The sequence below is a fragment of the Pollachius pollachius genome (genome assembly GCF_949987615.1).
Source record: "Pollachius pollachius genome assembly, chromosome: 5".
Taxonomy (NCBI): domain Eukaryota; kingdom Metazoa; phylum Chordata; class Actinopteri; order Gadiformes; family Gadidae; genus Pollachius; species Pollachius pollachius.
This window is the reverse complement of record NC_136938.1, coordinates 24,480,126-24,497,886: the sequence shown is the minus strand read 5'-3', so window position 1 is coordinate 24,497,886 and position 17,761 is coordinate 24,480,126. Positions and strand designations below refer to the sequence as shown.

At 51.0% G+C, this 17,761-nt stretch overlaps 1 protein-coding gene across 3 annotated transcripts in view; it reads right to left on the bottom strand.

Annotated features, from left to right (window-relative positions):
- The window catches only part of LOC307075819 (fibronectin-like), a 29,809-nt gene that overhangs the window by 6,314 nt on the left and 5,734 nt on the right, over nucleotides 1-17,761 (bottom strand). For 2 of the 3 annotated variants that reach the window (XM_079736518.1, XM_079736519.1), the window contains exons 11-38: nucleotides 17,470-17,598; nucleotides 16,777-16,914; nucleotides 15,599-15,720; nucleotides 14,336-14,504; nucleotides 13,937-14,113; nucleotides 13,322-13,450; nucleotides 13,132-13,221; nucleotides 12,613-12,807; nucleotides 11,831-12,106; nucleotides 11,081-11,344; nucleotides 10,686-10,780; nucleotides 10,321-10,498; nucleotides 9,774-9,860; nucleotides 8,679-8,876; nucleotides 7,271-7,546; nucleotides 6,631-6,822; nucleotides 6,088-6,177; nucleotides 5,681-5,947; nucleotides 5,049-5,165; nucleotides 4,491-4,652; nucleotides 3,914-4,069; nucleotides 3,401-3,517; nucleotides 2,562-2,831; nucleotides 1,908-2,098; nucleotides 1,609-1,696; nucleotides 1,279-1,458; nucleotides 1,103-1,192; nucleotides 476-664 (exon numbers count right to left, since the gene is read on the bottom strand). In XM_079736518.1, coding sequence (XP_079592644.1) covers nucleotides 476-664; nucleotides 1,103-1,192; nucleotides 1,279-1,458; nucleotides 1,609-1,696; nucleotides 1,908-2,098; nucleotides 2,562-2,831; nucleotides 3,401-3,517; nucleotides 3,914-4,069; nucleotides 4,491-4,652; nucleotides 5,049-5,165; nucleotides 5,681-5,947; nucleotides 6,088-6,177; nucleotides 6,631-6,822; nucleotides 7,271-7,546; nucleotides 8,679-8,876; nucleotides 9,774-9,860; nucleotides 10,321-10,498; nucleotides 10,686-10,780; nucleotides 11,081-11,344; nucleotides 11,831-12,106; nucleotides 12,613-12,807; nucleotides 13,132-13,221; nucleotides 13,322-13,450; nucleotides 13,937-14,113; nucleotides 14,336-14,504; nucleotides 15,599-15,720; nucleotides 16,777-16,914; nucleotides 17,470-17,598 — 4,632 coding nt within the window. The remainder of the gene's footprint in view (nucleotides 1-475; nucleotides 665-1,102; nucleotides 1,193-1,278; nucleotides 1,459-1,608; nucleotides 1,697-1,907; nucleotides 2,099-2,561; nucleotides 2,832-3,400; nucleotides 3,518-3,913; nucleotides 4,070-4,490; nucleotides 4,653-5,048; nucleotides 5,166-5,680; nucleotides 5,948-6,087; nucleotides 6,178-6,630; nucleotides 6,823-7,270; nucleotides 7,547-8,678; nucleotides 8,877-9,773; nucleotides 9,861-10,320; nucleotides 10,499-10,685; nucleotides 10,781-11,080; nucleotides 11,345-11,830; nucleotides 12,107-12,612; nucleotides 12,808-13,131; nucleotides 13,222-13,321; nucleotides 13,451-13,936; nucleotides 14,114-14,335; nucleotides 14,505-15,598; nucleotides 15,721-16,776; nucleotides 16,915-17,469; nucleotides 17,599-17,761) is intronic. The other variant, XM_079736520.1, reaches the window with a different exon arrangement.

Here is a 17,761-nt window from a genome sequence, read left to right as displayed (position 1 = left end):
ACAGAGAGAGAGAGAGACAGAGAGAGAGACAGAGAAGGGACAGACAGAGAGAGAGAGACAGAGAGAGACAGAGAGAGACAGAGAGAGACAGAGACAGAGAGAGAGACAGAGAGAGAGAGAGAGAGACAGAGAGAGAGACAGAGAGAGAGAGAAAGAGAGACAGAGACAGAGAGAGAGACAGAGAGAGAGACAGAGAGAGAGAGAGAGAGAGAGAGAGAGAGACAGAGAGAGAGACAGAGAGAGAGAGAAAGAGAGACAGAGACAGAGAGAGAGACAGAGAGAGAGACAGAGAGAGACAGAGAGAGACACAGAGAGAGAGAGAGAGAGAGAGACACAGAGAGAGAGAGAGAGAGAGAGACACAGAGAGAGAGAGAGAGAGAGAGAGAGACACAGAGAGAGAGAGAGAGAGAGACAGAGAGAGACAGAGAGACACAGAGAGAGAGAGAGAGAGAGAGAGAGAGCAACCACAGGGTACCGTGGATGGTGGCGTAGGTCTGGCCGGCGTGGGGGGACTGGCGGAGGGCCCGCGGGGGTCCGCCCGACTCCTCGTACGTGACGTAGTACCCGCTGATGCGGGTGGAGGGGGGCTGCCAGCGGAAGGACACGCTGGTGGGGGTAATGGACAACACCTCCAGGTTGGTCGGGGGCTGGAACGACGGCGCGGCTGGGACACAGAAACATGGACATTTATTTGATGTAAACACAATTTAAAACCCGGAAGTAAAAACAAGCAAATCCTTGATTTATATGTTTCATGTATTTTCATTTTATTATTTTATTTGTGCTTTGTTTTTCCTTCATCATAATCGGCATGTAAGAGAATTGGTGACTAACTCGAAAAGGTTCATTTAGTCTAACTTGATGTATTCATTTATATGTTCATGTAAACCGACTAGTATCTCTTAGTTTTACGTTTCTTTCGTCTACTTCTTCTTCAGAAGCGTCACAGCAACATCCGACGCTTCTGAAGAAGACTGCAGGAAGTAGTCGAAACATGTCAAAGGTAAAAACTAAGAGATACTAGTCTGTTTACATGAGCATATAAATGAATAGAATCGGTGACCATCCCTAGAGAGGACTGTCTTTGTGTGTGGTGCCGTACCTGTGGTCTCAGTGAGGGTGTAGGGGGGACTCTTCGCGTCCCCCTTCAGCGTGTACATGACGATCTCATAGGCCGTGTTCGGCTGCAGACCTTCAGCAGCAAGGGAACCAGAGAGGTGTTCAACAGGGAAATACACGGCACATTTATAACAGGTCTCGGTCAGTCTCGAACCTTACCGGTCAGGGTGAACTGCTTCCTGTCTCCCGGGACCATCTCGCTGACGGGGCCGCTGGACCTGTCCACAGGCGTGGTCACGATGAGGAAGCCGGAGATGGGCTCCATCTTGGTGCGCCACATCAGATTTAAGGAGTTCTCTGTCCTCTCCCTGACGACGACTTGTCGCGGAGCGCTCACTTCTACACACGGCAGGGACAGCGTCAGACTCAAGGAGCTGGGTGTGTGTTTGTTTATCTGTGTGTGTATATCTGTGTGTGTGTGTGTGTGTGTGTGTGTGTGTGTGTGTGTGTGTGTGTGTGTGTCTGAGTGTGTGTGTGTGTTTGTGTTACCTTGCAGTGTGGTGAATTCTTCTGTTAACGGTTGGCTGGAGAGAGTGTTTTGAAGCGCAAACACCTGGATAATGTACGTGGTTCCAACCTGAAAAACACACACACACACACACACACACACACACACACACACACACACACACACACACACACACGTGATATTTAGGAATGAAACAACAGGAATAAAAACTCCTAGCTTCCACAATTAGAGGGCGCCAGGTCGAAGGGCAGGGCAGTACACATGGGGGCGTGGCCAGGACAGAAGGGGGAGGGGAGATGTGGGCGGGGGCGGGGCCTACCATCAGGCCGCTGGCGGTGGCGCTGGTGGTGTCGGGGGCCAGGTTCAGCTCCTTGGCGGGCCCCTGGTAGCTGTCCTTGGGGAGGAACACCACGCGGTAGCCCGTCAGCTGGGAGTTGGGGGCGCGCCAGGACAGGACCACCGTGGTGGCCTCCAGGGAGTCCACCTTCAGGTCCGTGGGGGCGGGGATGGCTGGGGGTCAGGGAGAGAAGAAAGACAACAGCGGGAGAAAGCAATGAATCAGAACGCCAGGACTGCTGCCAAATTTAGAAGGGAATTTAGAAGGGAGAACCGTCTAGTCGTTGAGAAGAACCATCAGTCGTTTTTACATTTTTGTTCGCGTCCCCCTTTGTTTTGTACAAACAAAAAGGCAAGTGTGTGTGTGTGTGTGTGGTGTGTATTTGTGGTGTGTACACACGCATGTATGGCTGTGTGGTGTGCTCATTTGTGTGTATGTGCGTGCGTGGTGCGTACGCGTGTGTGCGCGCGTGTTTGTGCGTGCATGCGTGCGGTGTGTACGTGCACCCGTGCATCTGCATTCCGTGTACGCGTGTGTGGTGTGTGTGTGTGCGTGCGCGCGCGCGTGCGTGCGTGTATGTGCTAGGCGCGTGCCTCCGTGCGTGTCTGGACTGAGTGGGCGGCCGCCTGCTCCTACCGGTGGCCTGGGAGCCCACCAGCGGGCGGCTGGGCCGGCGGTCCTGGTAGGCGATGACCCTGACGGTGTACACGGTGCCGGGTCGCAGGCTGCGGAGCAGCGCGGTGCTCTGGTCCGGGCGGGGGGGAGGCCGCAGCTCCCGCTCCCGCACCCCAGGGGAGGAGTACAGCACCTGGTACTTGGAGACGGCCCCGCTGGGACGGGCCCAGGAGATCCGCATGGAGTCCGCGCCCACGTCGGAGAAGCTCAGCTGCTTGGGGGCGTCCATGTCTGGGGACGCAGGGAGAGGGGTCAGGGTGTCGCCCCCTGGGACACGGTATCACCGCCGCAGGGTTTACCTTCATTTTTTATACCTGATGGAAGCATGTTTTCTTTCCCTACGAGAGTTTTCTACTTTGTTAATGCATAATAATTTAAAAATCTCTCTATATATATATATATTTTTTTTTATACATTGGTAGTCAAGGCAGGGCCCTATTGTTGTTAAGGCGTCCTTAACCATACAGCGCTGGGGGAAACACTGCTGTAGGGTTAGGTTCATGTTATTATAGTAATTATATATATTTATTATAATATTATATATATTATTAGTATATATTATTATATATATTATATTATATTATATCTGTATATATATTGTTATTGTGTTGAATTATAAGGATTTTTGTTTCTTACTCTTATTTTAATCCTAAATGTTGATATTATGCGTTAGTATACATTTATCAACATTAATATCAGTGCAAATAGTATTCAGTGTAGATTTGTCACAATTTCACCGCCCATTACAAACAAACAAAACCAAAGGCCATTTCTGGTCATGTGACCAGGTCTCCACCAACCAGTGGTGGCGGTCTCCACGGCGGGCGGGGAGGCCTTGTTGTCCTTGTCCAGGGCGAACACCCGGACTGTGTAGACCGTGGACGGGTTCAGGCCAGTGATGGTCCTCTCTGTCTGGGCTGAACAGGACGGACAAGAGGACAGGAGGATGGGTAAGGGTGGCACCGAGGCCCAAAAAGAACGCCGTACGTCGCCTGTCTTAACTTTATACATATCAGTGAATAAATGGAAACATGTTCATGTTTATATATTTTGTATCTGATTATGTTGTGTTTTGTATGTTTGTACTTTATGTAGGATTTATTAATATTTATTATAGAGGTTATTTTATGTATAATACATGTGTGTGTCTGTATGTGTATGTGTTAGTGTGCGTGCGTGTGTGTGCGTGCGTGTGTGTGCGTGTGTGTGTGTGTGCGTGCGTGCGTGCGTGCGTGCGTGCGTGCGTGCATGCGTATATACAACATGAACTGGTTCCAGCCGCTAAAGGACCAGCCGTTGCCCTGGTGACGTACCAGGGCCCAGGACCTCGGAGAAGGTGTCCCTGGGCTGGTTCTCGGGGGTGCTGGAGATCCTGTAGCCGGAGACGGGGCCTGGGGCAGGGCTCCAGCGGACGGTGAGGGAGTTGGTGGTTTTCCCGGTGACCTCCAGGCCGGTAGGGCTGTCCATTTCTGGGGGGGAGAGAGGCACGTCGTGTCTCACAGCGTATCTCTAGCGGTAACATTCACTCGCACTGGGAGCGGGGGGGGGATCTGGCTGAAAGAAGAATATTGGTCCTTTTCTGCAATGTTCAGACGACGACATCTATCGTGTGTTTATTCTGGTTTTATATGCTACTTTTTGTTATTTCTTGAATATTTTGTTTTTTTGTTTTGTACGCGTTGTTTTAACGCGACGTTTTAGCAAAACTTTACAATTAATATTATCATGCCAGCATTGACAGCTTAGTCTGCAACTGAATCCGAACGCCGGAGGCTTTTTTCAATTTGAGTTCAAGGCACTGACCGCCCTTCTGTTGATTGGCTATATTCCTCTACGTCCGACCTAGTGTCCCATGCTTCGCCGGACACTCGTCCCTGAACCGCCCCTCACCGGTGGTGTGTTCGACGGCGACGGGGGTGCTGTAGGAGGGGCTGTCCCCCCGCCCACTGACGGCGTACACGGTGATGGTGTAGTCGGTGGCCGGGTTCAGACCGGTGATGGTGGCGTTGGTCTCCCTGCCCGGCAGGGTGAACTCCCGTGGGGTCTCCCCAGCTGGAGGCAGGGGGGAGAGAAGGAGAGGGGACGGGGGAAGAGAAGGAGAGAGAGAGAGGAAGAGAGAGGGAAGGAGGAAGAGGGAGGGAGAGGGAGAGGGAGAGGGAGAAGGAGGAAGAGGGAGGGAGAGGGAAAGGGAGGAAGAGGAAGAGGGAGAGAGTAGGAGGAAGAGGGAGGGAGAGGGAGAAGGAGGAAGAGGAAGAGGGCGAGAGAAGGAGGAAGAGGCAGATGAAGGGGGAGGGACAGGGTGAGGGGGAGAGGAGAGAAGAGAGGCAGAATAGTAGAAGGAAAGGGGCACGTTAAGGCCGGTCGATTATTATTGCTGCTATTTGTATTGTTTAGATTGTGTTGTTGTGTTCTTTTGTACTGCTGATTGATGACTGAGGCGGGCTGTACCTTTGGTCCCGTAGGTGATCCTGTAGTATCTCACGGTGGCCGAGGGGGCGTCCCACCTGATGAGGATCTTGGTGGGCTCAGAGGAGACCACCGCCAGGTCACTGGGGGCGTCCGAGACTGAGAGACGGCAGGGACATAACAGAGCTCTGTTATAGTCACCACTGTCGCGAAGAAACCATAAGTACGCTGTCTTCATAATTATGCCGTAACCTTGGCTACATAGTCAATGGTAAATGGTAAATTTACTGCATTTATATTGCGCTTTTCTAACCAGTGGACACTCAAAGTGCATTACAATATTACCTAACATTCACCCATTCATGCACACATTCACACACCGACAGCGGTGACATCCATGCAAGGCGACAGCCAGCTCATCGGGAGCAATCAGGGTGAGGCGTCTTTCACAGGAACACCTCGACACTCAGCTAGGAGGAGCCGGGGATTGAACTGGCAAACTTCCGGGTTCCAGCCAACCCGCTCTACATCCTAGGCCACATGCTGCCCCAGTCAACATAGTTTGAGCGTCACCATCTTTTCACTGACGCTTGTAGACAGACTGCAGCTAGGGAGGGCCACGGGAATTCAACCCAGGACTTACACATATGTATATATACAGCACTAGTACTCACTAGTGCCCTGAGTGCCGGTCAGAGGTAGGCTCTCGTCGCGGCCGTTGACGGCAAACAGTGACACCAGGTACTCGGTTTCGGGCTCCAGGGAGGTCAGGGTGAAGTGGTTCCGGCTTGGGGGCAGGCGCTCCTCCTTGACCCGCCTGTTGTTCACCTGCTCGTAGCGCAGCCGGTAGCCGGTGATCACGGCCGTGGGCGCCACCCAGTGGACGGTGAAGGAATTGGTGGCGATTTCAGAGAAGTCCAGACCGGTGGGGGAGTCCAGGGCTGGGTGGTGGTGGGGGGGAGGGGAGGAAGAGGTGGAGGGGAGGAAGAGGGAGGTCAGAGCTACACACAGATGCACGAACGACTGCAAATGCACAACCACGCAAGGAACAGAAAACAGCTACTTTGTTTGTCAAACTCACTGGTTTTCTGTGTTGTTGTGACCGGCTCGCTCTCTCGATCTCCGAACACAACCACCACGCTGATGTGGTACTCGGTGTAGGGCAGGAGGTCTGCACGGGACCACAAGAGGAACACACCAATGTCAAATCGCTGACAATAACTTGCTGCACAAGAAAACAGTTCCTTGTGCAGCAAGGAACAGTTTTACCCAGTCCTGTAACCTGTGAGCGTTTGGGGCTTGCTAGACTTATAAAGTTATAACTTTAAACAGATATCATGATGATCAACATCATCATTGATACAAAAACGACTGCAGGCTGCAACAAAGTGCTTCATGACCGAACCAGACGTGTACAGTAAACAGGATGTAAACAGGAAGTGCACATGTGGCTCAGGGTACGTGAGCAGATGCCACAGTGCAGTGGAGGACAGGAAGTAAACAGGAAGTAAACAGGAAGTGTAACAAGAGTGCAGTATAGTGTACAACAGGACACAAGCAGGGAGTGAACAGGAAGTACAGAGCAGCGAGTTCAAAAACGGCGACAGGAAGCCCTGAGTCTTACTCTGCAGCAGGACGGTGTTGGTGGCTCCGCCCTCGTTGATCTCTCTCACGTCCTCGTCGCTTGCCACCGGATGGTAGCGCACCACGAAGCGGGAGATCTGGCTGGGCGTGGGCACGCTGGGGATGGACCAGGTCACCCTCATGTGGTCGGCGCCCACCCCTCCGACCCTCAGGTTCTCAGGAGCGGGGACGCCTGGGGGGGGGGGGCGGTTTAGTGACAGCAGCGGGTCAGGGGTGGGACTAAAGAGGAACTGGCGGGGGGCAACCCCTGTTTAGGGAGGTACTGTAACTATCTGCCAAGGGAGGTGAGAAACCAACGCTTTACCCCCCCGTGGTGAAGGTACATCAAGGCTTAGAGAGGAGTAGCTGACCTAATCTGACTAAACATAGACACGCTCCTGTCAAAATAAAGGCCCGGCCGTAACATCTGCGTATTAGTTATTATTGCATTCGATTTTTTGCACATCGATGCATGCGTTACATGCATATTAATATTGCTTGTTTCAACGTGTATGTCAAAGGTTAGAGGTTTAGCTCATGTTACACGTCAATTAGGACTTTATGTGCAATCACATGTTCTGGTTATTTTCCATCACCCCCTTCCCCCCCCACCCGGTAGTCAGTAGAAGCGGTTAAATCACCCGTCTGCGTGTGCATTGTGTGTGTGACCGGCGTGCTCTCGCCGTCCTCCGTCACCGTGGTGACACTGATGTCATAGTCCACGCCGGGCTCCAGTCCCGCCACCGTGTAACGGCCCGTGGACCGGTCCACCGTGTCGCGCACGATGGGCTGGCTCCCGCCCGCGGTTACCACGGTGATGCGGTAGCCCGTGACGGCGCTGTGTGTCAGCGGGGTCCAGCGCAGGCCCATGGTGGTGTCAGTAATGTCCACAAAGTCTACGCGGAGCGGCGGTAAGGCTGGACGGGGGTGAGGGTTTGAGGGGTGGAGGGGGGAGGGTTGGAGGGGGTGAGGGTGAGAGGGGGTGAGGGTGAGAGGGGGTGAGGGTTGGAGGGGGTGAGGGTTGGAGGGGCGCGTGCAAAGGGGCGGTGAGATTAAGACAGATAAGCATCACCATGCACCGAGCCCCAGTGAAGTCTCAGTGAGGGTTTAAAGACAACGTGAAGTTTATGGTGTACGAGGTTGTGTGTTAGATTCGAATTGGGTTTTATGGTGGGGTTGGCGAGGCCAAAGATTTATGCACTCATGTGCGTATGTGTGGGAGATGACCAGGTGTTTAGCGATGTCATTGGATCATTCGCAGGAAGATGCTAAGCCCAGCCCATGGGAAAATATTGTCCCAATCGAAAAAATGTGTCTATATGCAAGTGAAGGGGATATGGTTGTGTGTGTTCATTTCACGTTGTCTTTAAGAATTAAATTAAATTAATTCCCATTCCTGTTAAAGCATTTAAACACCCAGAAACAGCATTAAGTGAAACAGCCATGCTGAAATGAACAAGAGTTATCAATTCCCAAGTACAGTCATTATCATACAACTCCTAAATTATGATTAAATCTCACGTAATGAATTAAATCACTTCCAATATGTAAGTATTATTATTCCCAAAGGTAATCTAATCTATAACACATTCAAAGTTGCATGCATATGTTCGACATTTGCTAAAACTAAATTCAGCCAATGTTAGTAGAGGTGTGCAAATGAGTGAGATTCAGTCTAAAGTAGCGTGTTAGGATTGTCTCGTGGTGAGGTGTTGGACTCCCAGACGAATGGTTCTTGTTGTGAACCACAATGTCCTTAAGCATCCTTGACCAAGATGCCCCAACGTCTACCTGCTCATGATGAGTCACTTTGAGTCCTGCTAGGGATGCTATGCTAACAGGGAGTTCAGCTAGCTAGCCTAAAAAACAGCATGCTAACAGGAAGTTAGCATAGTGGTGCCTCAGGATCCTGGAGACCTACCTTGTGTAACCGTGGAAACAGGGAGGTTAGCATGGCGTCCTTCAGTTTAACCGTGGATACTATTAAAAGGAAGTTAACCACGGTAGCCTATGGACGCCATGCTAACAGGAAGTAGATGGTGGTCCTACCTGGCGTGACGGTGGTGGACACTGGCTTGCTCTCCTGGTCTCCCTTCACTGCCACCACGCTGATCTCGTGCTCCACCCCAGGACTCAGGCCCTCCAGGATCCAGGAGGTCTGTTCCGGACCCACAAACTCCTCCAGGGTGTCTCTGCGCTGGCCCTCGACGGAGGACCCATGGCTCATCACACGGTAACCCGTCAGGGCTGCAGGCACAAGCAGCGTTTAGAGAGACGAAGGCCCAGCTAAAGGCCAGCTAATGGCCAGCTAAAGGCCAAGTGAAGGCCCAGCTAAAGGCCAGCTAATGGCCAGCTAATGGCCCAGTGAAGGCCACGCTAAAGGCCTAGCTAAAGGCCAGCTAAAATTACAGCTAAAGGCGTAGCTAAAGGCCTAGCTAAAGGCCAGCTAATGGCCAGCTAAAGGCCCAGCTTAAGTTACAGCGAAAGGCCTAGGTAAAGGCCCAGCCAAAGGCATAGCTGGAGACCTGCTAAAGGCCCACCTAAAGTTATAGCTAGAGGCCCAGCTAAAGGCCTGCTAATGGCCTAGCTAAAGGCCTGCTAATGGCCCAGCTAAAGGCCCAGCTAAAGGCCAAGCTAAGGGCCAAGCCAAAGGCCAGCTGAAGGCCCAGCTAAAGGCCTGCTAATAGCCCAGCTTAAGGCCTAGTTAAAGACCTGCTAAAGGCCAGCTAAAGACCCAGCTAAAGGCCGAGCTAAATGCCCATCTACAGACCTGCTAATGGCCCAGCTAAAGGCCTAGCTAAAGACCTGCTAAAGGCCAGCAAAAGGCCTAGCTAAAGTTATAGCGAAAGGCCTGCTAAAGGCCCAGCTAAGGCCCAGCTAAAGGCCTGCTAATGGCCCAGCTAAAGGCCTAGCTAAAGACCTGCTAAGGCCAGCTAAAGGCCTAGCTAAAGACCTACTAAAGGCCAGCTAAAGGCCCAGCTAAAGTTATAGCGAAAGGCCTGCTAATGGCCCAGCTAACGGCCTAGCTAAAGACCTGCTAAAGGCAAGATGAGGGCCCTTCTGTAGGCGAGCTAAAGGGTCCTAGCCCGGGCTGGACCGGCAGGCAGTGAGCCAGAGGGGTCAGGGTAGGAGGGTAATAATTGCCTGGTGTGTTGGAGCGGCTCCAGCTGACGGTCCAGCTCAGGCCGTTGGGGTTGGTCAGGACACTGAGGTCAGTGGGGGCCGAGGGCACTTGGGGGTGGGGGGGAACAGCGTTAGCATGGGGTTATTATGGGATTTCATTCAATATTGACATGAACCATGTAATTCATTCAACACAATAGAGTTTCAGGGATCTTTCTGAAAACACTTTTTAATTGATTTGAACGCCATAAGGTTATGAGGCTAATACAAGATACGATATTCATCTCGGGTGGGATGGGAAGTGCAAATCAATCAAAGCAAAATTAACAAAAGAATAAAAATCAATAAACACATAATAAATCCATTTCCTCTCTGTCCAAAATATTCCTAATAGGATAGAGTAGAATAGATAAATTTCCCAGAAAAGTGCATGCATATGATCTTCTGAAAAAAGATTGCGTCAATGGGGTAATGGGTGGTTGTTAATTAGTGCCAATAAACATAATATCATATAATATAAGTTAGATAAAGGCAGCCAATCAGGAACTAGTTTCCAAAGGTGACTCACGGGTGACGACGTTATGGCTGAACGGTTTGCCGTGGTTACGGCCGTTGACGACGGGCTGGAGGCTGTAGGTGTACTCGGTCCCGGGGGTCAGGCCTGTCACCGTGACGACCCCGCTGTCAGAGGTGGAGGGTCGGGGGGTTGTGCCGGACTGGCCTGGCAGAGTAGGCTGGGCCGACAGCTGAGGACCAGAGGGAGAGCGGCAGTACACGTTTAAAAACCCTTCGAGAAGAACACTAAAAAGCAGAGCGGACCGGAGGGTTAGGGGGATGGTCAACAAACGGCAGATTGGAGATCGGCTTGTCACAGAAAGAATTACAAGGCAGGAAAAAGAACCATAAAATAGTGAAAGTGAAACCAAGCAGCACCTTGTAGCTGAACCTGGGCACCGGCGACCATGTGATGATGATGGAGGTGTCCGTGTATTCCGGGGTGAAGTTCGGGAAGGTACCCGTCTGGGGAGCTGTCAGAAGGTTTGGGTCACCGGTTAGTTTAGGTTAATGTTTCTGTTCTAACCCGTCCTGTCATGTTCAGTCCTACTGTTCTGTATCCCTTGTCCTGTCATGTTTAGTATTTCTCCTTTATTTAACCAGGCAAGAGTCCTCTCCTGTCTAGTACCGCCCTAGCCTCTATTTTCCGGTACTAGCCTAGCTTGTCCTGTGTTAGCCTATCCTGGTCCTCTGGTAGCCCATCGTGTCCCTATGGTCGCCTCTCTGGTCCCCTATCTGTCTGGCTGGTCCTAGCGCACTGTGTGGAGGCTCACTGGTGGTGAAGTGTCTGGTGGTCTCGGGGCTGAGATCCTGGTCCAGGTAGGAGTGCAGGGTGACGGTGTACTCCGTCTCAGGCTCCAGGTCCGTCAGGTGGTAGCGGGTCACGTCGAGTGGGACCTTGCGGGAGTAGAGCACGCTGCCCTGCTTGCTGAGCACCAGCAGGTAACCGGTCACCGTGGACCCGGGGGCGCCCCACACCACCAGGGCGCTGTCCGGACCCACCTCGGAGACCTGCGCGTCCGTGGGCGTGTCAGGCACTAGAGGGCGTGGGCAGAACAAACAACGTTAAGCTATCTTCAGTCCAATGTGTGTTGACGACTTCAGCATCACACACCGAGTCATGGTGGTCTTGTTGAGGGGTTAGGGTTCAAGGGAGCATCTGGGGGTTCTAGGAACATCCTTACTGTACCGACAGCGATGTATTGTTGCTCTTTCTCCTGACAGATGTACTTGGACAAAAGCTTCCGCTAAATGCCCTAAATGTAAATATGGACTAACTCCCCGTGTCAATAGTCTACCTGTAAGCGTCGATGATGATCTGAAGCCCACCTGCACTTTAATAAAATTGAATAGCAAATATAATAGTACACCTGGCGATCCGACACCTATTGCACCCGATGCATCAACGCTGTCAAGAGAATCCGGGGAGACTCCACTTCCTGTGGTTGCTCCGCACTTAACGTAGACACTCAGATTGAATCATAGTTCACAGATATCTTTTGTGGGGGTGCTTGCGTACGTACTGGTGGTCTTGAGCGCGGTCAGGGGCTCGCTCTCGGTGGCCCCGTTGACGGCGTAGACGAGGAAGCGGTACTGGGTGCCGGGCTTCAGCGAGGTGAGCTCCACCTTGGCCACGGAGGACAGGGGCAGCGTGAGGGGCTTCCGGGCCCCCTCGGGGGTCATGGGGTGGAAGATGACCGTGTAGCCCGTCACCTCCTCCGGGGGGCCCTCCCAGGTCAGGGAGATCTTGGTGTCGGTCACCTCGTAGAACTGCAGGTTGCTCGGGGGCGGGACGAACGCTGGGGAAAGGGGAGGGGACAATGCTGTTGACGGACAGGTTGGGCGTTGGATAGACCGTGCAGGGGCTGGAATGTTCCAAAGTTTGCTCATGCCGTTTGTCTCGTTTTATTTGTTACGATTCTGAATTCTGATTCTGATTCAGCTACTATGATTTCATTGTTTGCATTTTTTTCCTAACCCTATTTGTTTGGATTCTGAACTCGAATACGCTTGACATGATGTCATTGTTTGCATTTAGTTTTGTCTCGATATTTTTGATTTATCCTGTACCACCTTACGTTTGCACCAGCTGCTTGTATACCCTCCATCTTCTCTTTTCGCCTCACCTAATACCCTTTCCCCTTTCTCTAACTTTATAATGGAGTGAAAGACAGTGGAACACCCCGTTCACCCAGAGCTGGGCCGGTCTGCCGGCCAGATGTGTTGAGACTAGGTTGGACTGGGAGGCACGGTGCCATGGTCCGTCCGGCACGGTGCCATGGTCCGTCCGGCACGGCCCGCCTACCTGAGACGGGGGAGCCCGACGTCCAGACCTGGAGGAAGACGGGAAGGCTCTCCTGCTCCTCCTCCACTGCCCAGATGCTGACGTTGTAGAGGACGGCGGGGTGCAGGTCCACCAGCTTGACGGAGGTGTCGGTGGACGGCAGGGTCAGCTCCGTGCTGGAGCCCTCCAAAGCCGGGACGTACACCACCCGGTAGCCTGGGGAGAGAGGAACGTCACAGGGAGTGGGTGAGGGTACACCTGTGCACAGTGCAAAACACACACACACACACACACACACGCGCGCTCTCTCTTTCACACGCACACACACGCATGCTCGTTCGCGCTCACTCTCTCACACACAAACACACACACACAAACACACACAGACGCTCTCACACACACACACACACACACACACGCACGCACACATACACACACACATCATTTTGTTTTGTATGTCACTACAACTACATTGAGACAGACACACACGGATACACACATCAGCCCGTTCTCAGTGTTAAGCGGTGGTCGTGGCAGTACCTGTGATGGGGGCCGAGGGTTTGGACCAGGTGATGTAGATGCTGTTGTCATCCACTGTTCCCACAGAGTGCTGAGTCGGGGCGTCCGGGGCTGAAACAACAGCAGAGAGAGAGAGCGTCTGAGTGTGTGTGTGTGTGTGTGTGTGTGTGTGTGTGTGTGTGTGTGTGTGTGTGTGTGTGTGTGTGTGTACCGGTGGTCTGCGAGGTGGTGAGGATCAGGTTGGGCTGGCCGCCGGTGGGGAGCTCGAACACGTTGACGTTGTACCGGCGCCCGGGCAGCAGCTGGTCGATGTTCACCGAGGTGGCCGTCCGAGGTAGATCTAGAGAGAGAGAGAGAGAGAGAGAGAGAGAGGGAGAGAGAGAGAGAGAGAGAGAGAGAGAGGGGGAGAGAGAGAGAAAAAGGACGAGGGAGAGAGAGAAAGAGAGAGAGAGGGCGAGAGAGAGAGAGAGAGAGAGAGGACGAGGGAGAGAGAGAGAGAGAGGACGAGGGAGAGAGAGAGAGAGAGAGAGAGGGGGAGAGAGAGAAAGAGAGAGAGGGAGAGCATTACTCACACTTACTTTGTTACTCTGCTATTAACTAGGGTTTCACCCCTCATGGATTAATACATGAACAGTCTTATTTGATGTTTGCTTATGATTTTTACTGACATTTATTGTACTTTCTATTTTAACACTCATTTCTTTCTTATGCGGAGCAGACCCCTCTATTAACCAACAGATCTATAGAACTATGAACATATCAGCATCTGCCGGCTGGCTCGCAGGGGCCACCGAGGGGTGAAAGGAGAAAGGTGAAGGGTCCTTACTGATGCTCTGGGTCTCCGATCCCTCCTCGCTCAGCTCGTACTCCACCCTGAACCCGGAGATGGTGTCGGAGGCGGAGGTCCAGGAGATGACGAAGCTGTTGGAGGTGATCTCCGTCACAGACTCTGAGGTGTCCACCACAGGGGGTGGGGCCGTGGTCTCACCCTCCCATCTAGCCACTGAGAGGGGGGGAGGAGGGGGGAGCAGGAGAGAGAGAGAGAGAGAGAGAGAGAGAGAGAGAGAGAGAGACGGAAACATTAGCATTTCTATCTATCTACCTATCAATCAGTCAGTCTGTTCATCCATCCATCCATTCCTCTCTCTCTCTGTCTCTCTCTCTCTCTCTCTCTCTCTCACTCTCTCTCTCTCTCTCTCTCTCTCTCGCTCTCTCTATCTCTCACGGGAGCCGTGGTTGGTGGTGAAGTCGAAGCGCGTGACTTCGCGGCGTCCGTAGCGCAGGACGCTGATCAGCTGACCCTCGTAGGTCACGCCGGACCGCAGCCCTGAGATGGTGTAGGAGCTCCGCCGACCCTGCACCTCCACCTCGTTCCACGGAAAATGGCTGTTTTTCTAAGGAGTCAAAGGTCAAAGGTCAAGGGACGCCTAGAGTTCCATGTGTGTATTTGCTCCGCTGGGAGGGGCTATTCAGAGGTGAAGGGGGGTTGGGTTACTGTGGATTTTTTCTTGTTATGAAAAATATCTATATATAAAAATATATATTTAAATGTTGATAAAAGCAAAGTAGACACACACACACACACACAAACACACAATACAGTGTGACTGTCTTTGTGGTACAGTCATATGCATACAATCCCAGGAACAGACCACAGGTTTGAATGCTGTTAGTGAGTGTTGAACCTTTGTAACCCCTTGTTGCATCTCACTCTTCAAACAGAGGACATGTTTGTGAGACATAGCACAGGGGTGACAAAGGACAGAGAGGGGGATAAACAGAGAGTTGAGAGGGGGGGGGCTTTACATTTGGCTCGATATAGCTGATATCTATGTGCATGTGCACATTTTATATGTGTGTGCGGCAAAGAGGAGAGAACAAATGTGCTTGTGTGCGTAGGTTGGTGGGTTTGCAGGTTTGTGCGTGGGTTAGAGAGGACTCTCTGCACCATGAGACCCTTGTTTGTCCATGTTCAGATTTGAGTTTGTTTTGGCTTTAAATCAAACTATCGTTTAAACCAATGTTCAAAGTTCAGTCCGTCGCCGAACGACAACACACGTATGAGAGATAAGTCGGGGTTAATGTTTTCCGTCTCTGAGCAGACGCTTCTGTAAGTGACCCCCAAGTCATCAGAATATTCAGGCATAGGGCTGGATGCACGTCTTTGCATTATTTTAGATTTGAACATTTTCTATTTGACCATTTTGTGTATTTTCTCAGTTACAAAGTTCTCAGTTGCAAAGTGTTTTTTGGGAGGGACATGCTGAATAAATAGATCATGTTTTCAAACTCAAAAGTAATCGTTTGAATAAACGTGATTTCAATATTGACCAACATAATCCTGATTATGATTTCTTTCCCTAATCAGGCAGCCCTGGCATACGGTCCAAATGGGAGTAGCCACAAAAGGTTATACCGCTCTAAAGCCGGTGTATGAACATGCAACAGGACAGAGGGCAGAGGAACAGCGGGCAGGCGGGGCGCTCACCACTCTCCACTTGAGGATGTACTTGGTGATGTGGACCGAGGGGGGGGCGTTCCACAGGATGGGCCGCGAGTTGGGCTGCTGCCCCGCCTCCGAGATGGTCACCCTCACGGGATGATTGACCCCTGGGGGGGGGGGAGGAGGGAGGGGGGACAAAGAGAGAGAGAGAGAAAGGATCACCAAAATAGTCACCAAATGTTCTCCTCAAACACTGCGTTTAACATGCAGGGCCCAGCTCTCATACCCACGCTGTTTAACACGTGGCTGCTACATTCACACACACACACACACACACACACACACACACACACACACACGCACGCACGCACACACACACCGAGTGACACAAGAGCAGTCTGCTCCCTACCAGACAGGGGTGTTCATGAAGGATGAGCGCACTGACCCTAGCAGATAAACACACACCTCAGGCCCCAAACCTGCTGACACATGACCTAAAATATGATGGCCTCGTCTTTTACTCATTGCTACGAATAATTAGGCAGTCTGTCCATACATATAAGGGAACTTTACCCTGAATGATGTCAAAAAATGTAAATAAAATATCGACAGCATATAAGCAAGCAGTCTCCCAGGAACTTAACACACATATCAGACGACCCTAATGGGGACCTGACCCCCAGGTTGGGCCACACACCAGACACAGGAAACACTGTCACCGTATTACGACTCATCTCCTCAACGCTAACATGATAACAGCAACCCCCCCCACCCTTAGCACCTCCCCTATTCTCCACCCCTGTCCCCCCTCCCCCGAGGAGGGGGAGGGGGGACAATGACATCATCACCCATGCTGTTCACTTCAAGGTAAGGGAAAGCGCCTTGAAATATGATGGCACTAAGACGTTTGATTATAGTCATATTATATGCTAAATTTGATATTTTTTGTTGAGATTGCCTTTACTATCCTGCACCCTATCCAGCTGTTGTTTTTTTGACAAGGTCGCACTTAACATTAACTTTTTTTAGTAGGGTTCAAACTTTATTTGGAATACATACTTTGATTGTTTTCAGTATAATCGTAAGTTGCTTTGGAGCGTCCGCTAAAACTAAAGGTATATATTTAAAGAAAGCAAAAAAAAAAACGTAGCTAACAAACTACGAAGTCAAACATCCAAATGGTCCTAGTCAGTTGCCGGCGGTTGCTATAGCAGCAGTCTTACCTCCGTGCTGTGGCTCGCAGGTCATCTCTCCGGCTCCGTTCCCAAGGCAGGTGCACAGGTAGGGGACGCCCTGGCTCATCTTGTCCCAGCTCTCCCCGATCTGGTAGAAGGTCTGGGTGACTGGTTCCTGGCACTGGTCTGGAGGGAGAAAATATTACATAAATATGTACTGTAAAAAAAACTATTTTCCCATGATGGGACAGCACGAAGAGGATAGTTACTTAAGTACTCTTGTTGGCAACTTTAGTTACCAACAATTGTTGGATATTAGTTGTTTTCAATTGTAGCGTTGTTGGTTTTCATTGACTTTACTTTTATAAAAAATGTAAACAATTGTTCTGCTTTGAGCTTTCACCTCTTGTGTTTAATGAAATGGAAATCAGTGATGAGCTCTCACAACTAGCATTTTCACTGGAATAAATAACAATACAAATGATATTATATTTACATTTACATTTAGGGCATTTAGCAGACGCTTTTATCCACAGCGACTTACAATAAGTGCATTTGTTACAATAAGTACATTTGTCATAAGAAGTGAAACAATATATCGCTGTCGGTATAGTAAAGATGTTCATAGAACCAAGTGCAAGTATTACAATCGCTAGGCTAACCCATTCCCCGTGTAAAGCAAAGATAGCAGCTACTGTAGATATACTGTATATAAACAGTATATCTTCCTCCTCAGCTTACCAACGGCGTCACATCTCCAGCGTCCCTTGCCCTGTCCAAGGCAGGTGCAGTTCATCATGTAGCCCACGTCGTGGCGCTTGTAGAACTCCTGGTTCACGTCGAAGGTCTTCCCGGACACGATGCACTGATCTGGAGGGACGGAGAAGGGGAGAGGCAGTCAGTCATCCCATCTCGTCTCCAACTTTCACTTCTCACCTGATACTCGTGAATTACTTGAAATAATAAAAAGTGTCATATTCTGAAGGCAATGGAATTCAATCCCAAACCCCTTCACATATGACTCTATCCTGTT